Source organism: Colobus angolensis, unplaced genomic scaffold, assembly GCF_000951035.1.
Source record: "Colobus angolensis palliatus isolate OR3802 unplaced genomic scaffold, Cang.pa_1.0 Scaffold21, whole genome shotgun sequence".
Taxonomy (NCBI): domain Eukaryota; kingdom Metazoa; phylum Chordata; class Mammalia; order Primates; family Cercopithecidae; genus Colobus; species Colobus angolensis.
In genome coordinates, this window is record NW_012115266.1 from 3,405,801 (window position 1) to 3,412,107 (window position 6,307).

The window sequence follows — 6,307 nt, forward strand, 5'->3', positions numbered from 1 at the left end:
GTCTCAAAAAAAAAAAAAAAGGAGCAAAGAAGATTCCAATTATTTCATGAACCAGTATAACTTTATTTTCCCTTTATTTCTTTTAAAATCTTGAATTTGCAATGTGCCATTATTATGCCACTGCACTCCAGACCTCCAGGCTGGGCGACAGAGCAACACAAAAAAAAAAAAAAAAAAAAAAGATGGGAGCAGAACTGGAAGTCCTAGGATACCCAAGAGGGCCCTGGGTTGCAGGAGCCACCGAAGCCAGCCAGTCAGCACCATGTCCCTCGCAGGTCCTGGCAGAACGTGTACTGTGTCCTGCGGCGTGGGAGCCTTGGCTTTTACAAGGATGCCAAGGCAGCCAGCGCGGGAGTGCCATACCACGGAGAAGTGCCTGTCAGCCTGGCCAGGGCCCAGGGCAGCGTCGCCTTTGATTACCGAAAGCGCAAACACGTCTTCAAGCTGGGGTAGGAACAGGGAACAGTGCTCTCGGGATGGGAGGGAAGTTGGGAGCGGCACAGGTGAGCCGTGAGTCGGGTCCAGAGGGACGGGAGTTCCTGTAAGGAACCCCTGAGTGGAGTCACCAGGCCAGCCACTTGGGGACAGTGTAGATAAGGGAGGCGGGGATTCTGGTTGTCTCCACACCAAGGGGAGCAGGAAAACCAAGACCCAGGCCTGATGGCTGCCGATGTCAAGGTGAAAAATTACCCAGAGTGGGAAATCCAAAGGCAGGGATCTGGCAAGACCTCCAGGGGCCTGTCCCTGCCTGCCAGCAAGCAGCCGGAGCAGGAGGCCCAGGCTGAGGTGGAAGTGAGCTCCCCCTGCCTCTGTGGCCAGTCAGAAAGGATGTGCTTCTGCAGTCGAGGGAGACTGAAGAATGTGCAGAGCATGGCTGGTCCGGCTCCGAGGGCTGCAGCCAGATGTCCCAGCCCGGTGTTGGGTCATGATTGCGCTCTCACCAGCAGCGACCTGGCACATCCAGATTCTCAGCTCTGCCCTGTGGCCTCTCTCTCCCAACAGCTTACAGGATGGAAAAGAATATTTATTCCAGGCCAAGGATGAGGTGAGCTGTCCTCCGTGTTCCTCTCTGTCCGTGCCATTCCAAAATCCTCCAGCTGCAGACTCCCCTTCCTTCCCCGTCCTCCCTCTTTTTCCTGGTCTCATCCTTTGTGGTAAGACTGGATATGTGTGACGGCCGCACCAGGCCGCACTCCCTGTCTAAGCTGGCCGCATTCTCCTAATAGCATGAAACAGTCAGCTCACTTTCTGCCTCCTCCTCTCACACTTCCCTGCTGTCCACCGTGGCCACCCCAGCGGAGCGTCCTTGCAGCTGACCAAGGGTCTTTCCATCCACAGGCAGAGATGAGCTCGTGGCTACGGGTGGTGAACGCAGCCATTGCCACTGCGTCTTCTGCCTCTGGAGAGCCCGAAGAGCCAGTGGTGCCCAGCACCACCCGGGGCATGACCCGGGCCATGACTATGCCCCCAGTGTCACCTGTCGGGGCTGAGGGGCCCGTTGTGCTCCGCAGCAAAGACGGCAGAGAACGAGAGCGAGAAAAACGCTTCAGCTTCTTCAAGAAGAATAAGTAGCTGGGGGCAAGGTCCCAGGCCAGCTCCTTCCCTCTGTTCAGGAAACTGCCAGGGACAGTGGACAGGGACCACCCTCTTGTCAGGACAACTGCCTGCTGCTAGGGTCTGTTGCCAAGGTCAACCCATCACCAGGAACTGTCACTGGGCAGTTCCTTCTCTTCTGCTGTTTAATTCCAGACTGGTGGTGGGACCCAGGCAACCCCCTCTCCCACCCCCGCCGACTTCTCCCCTCTTTCCCCAGCCTCGTGCCTCTGTCTCTCACCAAGGTGCGGACAGTGCCGCACCCTCAACATAGGCCATGTGGGGAGTGACTGCCCCTGCCTCAGGGTCATTCTCCCACCACAGCGAGGGCACTCGCCTTCTGCCTTCTGGTTCCTCACCCCTCGGACCAGCCAGGAACCTCTCAGAGCTGAAGCAGGCCCTGGGGGCAGGAGTGCCAGACGATAGGCGCAGGAGCCCTCCCTCCCCATCCCCACCCTCTAACTCCAGCTGCCACTCCATCTCCAGCTGCTCTCAATGGCTTTCAAGGTGTGTTGTTCAGGGACAGCCACCGCCTTGAGTCTGGCCAAGGAGGTGATTAAACAGCTCAGCTTCTCTCACTGCCTCTGGGTGTCTTTGCTTTCCTGACCACAGCTTCTCTGCCCAAGCCCATGTCCTCTCCTTTGGTTCTGGTCTCCTGCATCTCACGTTTCCACTCTGCCCCAGCCTCCAAGCTCTTGAAGAGCTGTGTCACCCTGAGAGCTTCCCTGACCCAGTCTCATTTCCCTGTGACAGTGACCTCCAGTGTGCTGGGTTGACCAATGCCAAGCCTCTTTTTAGACCAAAGTAGTTCCCCATGGGTTGGGATGATGTCACCAAGCAGTATTCATGTTAAAAAGCAATGAGGGCTCCTTCCCTGGTGCACAATTTTCTTCACTTGTGAGTTTCTAAACTGTGTTCAAATTGGAAGACTGGGAAGCATTGCTACAGCCCCCAGCCAGTCTCAGCCACTGCTCAGCCCAGTGGTGGAAAGCTGAGCACATAGCGGGTGCTTATTGTGCCCACTTGCTGTCTGCTCTCCAGTAGATCAAGGGAGCTCAGACAGGGATCAGAGAAGTGGCAGGTTCCAATAAACTGACCAACAGAATGAAGTCACTCTGGGAAGCCATGAGGTAACTTTACAGCCCAAGTGTGTAAATACACACACAGAGGATTATATACACACACACACATATACATATATATATATTTTTGAGACAGAGTCTCACTCTGTCAGCCAAGCTGGACTGCAGTGGCGCAATCACAGCTCACTGCAACCTCCACCTCCCAGGTTCAAGCAATCCTCCCACCTCAGCCTCCCGAGTAGCCCGAACCACAGGCACATGCCATCATACCCAACTAAGTTTGTTTATTTTTTGTAGAGACGGGGGTCTCACTATGTTGCCCAGGTTAGTCTCGAATTCCTGGGCCCAAGTGATTCTCCCACCTTGGCGTCTCAGACTGTTGGGATTACAGGCGTGAGCCACCATGCCCAGCTGAGACTACCTTCTGGATCCGGTGAAGTATTAGAAAGGAGCTGGTGGCTTCTCCTTTGTCTCTGGCTTGGCAATCAGAGCTTTCAGGGCAGGGTGTTTGTCTCCCGATGTTGATGGAAGTGGCCACTCCTTGGTGGCCTCCAACAGGAAAAGTGTGTTCTCTCATTGTTTTCTATACACACAGACAACCGTTTTTCCAGGAAAGCAGCCCCATCTTCAGTGTCATTGACTGCGGGCCTGACTATCATCAGTCATGATGAAGACCGAGTGAGGTGTGTGCAGGCCCAGAACTAGCCCATCACAGCCCCAGAGTGGGCTCCAAACCTGAGATCTGGTAGGCCAGAGAGCCTGCAGGATAATTTTCCCCTTAAGATGGGCAGATTTACTGTTCCACAGCCAACAGGTAGATACATGTAACTAGAACAATCTGTCACGGGACTAAGTGGAAGAATCCATCAGCATTACACAGGCATCTTTTCTTCAAATACAACTGTAAAATCTCCACTGTTTGAAGAGAGTCATACCTTGGGGGTGCTCAGGGAATCTAGGTATTTGCACTCCAAGGTGGCAAGCCTGCGGGGGGGTTGAAGGGAAACAATACTTGGAAATGTTAGAAGGAAATGTATATGGAGAAATTGATGGAGAAATGATTATTTTAATGTGATATGTAAGTGTAAATAGGACAGCCAGTTGAAGCAGTCCCTCAGAAGGGGCAGGCATTGTGAACAGAGAGGTGAGACTAAAGGCTCCGAGCAGCATCTGCAAATGTGGCAGCAGAAGCACTTCAGGGCATGATTCCTTAAGAATAGGATATAGAAGAGGGGAAGCATAGTGTCAGGAATTAAGTCAGAAAACACCTTCAGCTGTGAGTGGAGGAAAGAAAAACTTCCAGGAAAGGCAACAGGATGGAATGAGGCAGTGAGGGATATGAGACAAGTTAGACACAAAAATACAATAAATGCAGGCACCACAAATCAGTGGAGAGAGATGGCAGATAAAAATGGATTACTTGGCCGGGCATGGTGGTTCACGCTTATAATCCCAACACTTTGGGAAGCTGAGGTGAGTGGGTCACTTGAGCTCAGGAGTTCAAGACCAGCCTGCGCAACATGGTGAAACCCCATCTCTACAAAAATTAGCCAGGTGTAGTGGCACGTACCTGTAGTCCCAGCTACTTGGGAGGCTGAGGCAGGAGCATTGCTTGAACCTTGGAAGTAGAGGTTACAGTGAGCCGAGATCATGCCACTGCACTCCAGTCTGGGCAATAAAGTGAGACCCTGTCTCAAAAAAAAAAAAAAAAAAGGATTAATTATGTAGTGAAAAATATATTTGCATTTTTAACATCACCTACAAGAGTGGACTTTAGGTCCATGCTGTCCACAGCAGCAGCCACCAGCCATGTGTGGCTACTGAGATGTAGCCAAACCAAGTGTGCCATGGCTCTGAAACACTAGTCATCAAGCATGGAAAAGGACAACAACTTTAAATACCTTAATTTTTATATTGATTATGTGTTTTAATAATATTTTAGATATATTGGATTTCAAAAGGATCATTAAAGTGAGTTTCAACTATTTTGGTTACTTTTTAAATGTGTTTGCTGGAAATTTTTAAATTACATACGTAGCTAACATTGTATTTTTATTGGATAGCACTGCTGTAAATGGGCTCCAGATCTAAATGCAAAAGGTAAAAAATACAATGTTAATAGGCCAGGTACAGTGGCTCACGCCTGTGATCCCAGCATTTTGGGAGGCCAAGGAGGGTGGATCACATGAGGTCAGGAGTTCGAGACCAGCCTGGCCAATATGGTGAAACCCCGTCTCTACTAAAAATACAAAAATTAGCCAGGCGTGGTGGCGCACACCTGTAGTCCCAGCTACTTGGGAGGCTGAGGCAGGAGAATGGCTTGAACCCTGGAGGCAGAGGTTGCAGTGAGCCCGGATCACACCACTGCACTCCAGCTTGGGCAACAAGAGCAAAACTCCATCCCCCAAAAAACAAAAACAAAAACATAACGTTAATGGACTAAAATGTAGGAGAATATCTTGTGACTAAGGAGGCTACAGAAGAACATCTTATACAAAAGTTCAAAAGCAGGCCAGGTGGATCACACCTGTAATCTCAGCACTTTGGGAGGCGAGATGGGAGGATTACTGGAGCTCAGAAGTTCAAGACTAGCCTGGGCAACACAGCGAAACCTCATCTCTACAAAAAAATTTTTTAATTAGCCAGGCATGGTAGCACCCAACTGTAGTCCCAGCTACTTGGGAGGTTGAGGTGGAAGGATTGCTTGAGCCCAGGAGGTTGAGGCTGCAGTGAGCCATGATCACACCACTGCACTCTAGCCTGGGCAACAGGCTGTCTCAAAAAAAAAAAAAAAAAGTTCAAAAGCACAGCTTTAAGATAGAAATTCATTGCACAAGAAATTTCTGTTCAGTGAAGGACACCATGGACAGAGTTAATAATTAGTGGAATGAGAGATGGTATTTGAGACCAATAAGAGATTAGAATATATGAAAAAGCCTACAAATCAACAACAAAAAAGGAGCCTGCAACCTGAAAAGAAAGATGGGCAAAAGATATGAACAGGAAATTTACAGAAGCATAAACTCGAAAATTCAAGAGGCCAGGTGTAGTGCCTCACACCTATAACCCTAGTGATTTGGGAGGCTGAAGTGGGAGGATCACTTGAGGCTAGGAGTTCAAATAGCCCAGGCAACATAGTGAGACCTCGTTTCTACCAAAAACAAAAAAATTACTGGGGCATATAGTCCTAGCTACTTGGGAGGCTGAGGGCTGAGGGCTTCACTCTCCTGAAGCAGGAGGATTATTTGAGCCCAGGAGCTCAAGGCTACAGTGAGCTATGATTGTGCCACTGCACTTCAGCCTGCATGATAAAGCAAGACCCTTTCACAGAAAACAAGTCTGGGCACAGTGGTTCATGCCTTTAACCCCAGCGATTTGGGAGGCCAAGGTGGGTGGATTACCTAAGGTCAGGAGTTCGAGACCAGCCTGACCAATGTGGTGAAACCCTGTCTCTACTAAAAATACAAAAATTAGCCAAGCATGGTGGTGCGTGCCTGTAGTCCCAGCTACTCGGGAGGCTGAGACAGGAGAACTGCTTGAACTCCAGGAGGCGGAGGTTGCAGTGAGCCGAGATCGTGCCACTGCACTCCAACCTGGGCGACAGAGCAAGACTCCGTCTCCAAAAAAAAAAA

At 50.3% G+C, this 6,307-nt stretch overlaps 1 protein-coding gene across 1 annotated transcript in view; it reads left to right on the top strand.

Moving 5' to 3' along the window:
• SPTBN2 (spectrin, beta, non-erythrocytic 2) overlaps positions 1-2,172 on the top strand; it is a 36,479-nt gene extending 34,307 nt beyond the window's left edge. Inside the window, exons 35-37 of the mRNA XM_011942404.1 lie at positions 276-449; positions 1,003-1,045; positions 1,339-2,172. Of these exons, the coding sequence (XP_011797794.1) occupies positions 276-449; positions 1,003-1,045; positions 1,339-1,572 (451 nt within the window). The 3' untranslated portion in view covers positions 1,573-2,172. The remainder of the gene's footprint in view (positions 1-275; positions 450-1,002; positions 1,046-1,338) is intronic.
• The last annotated feature ends 4,135 nt before the right edge of the window (positions 2,173-6,307 follow it).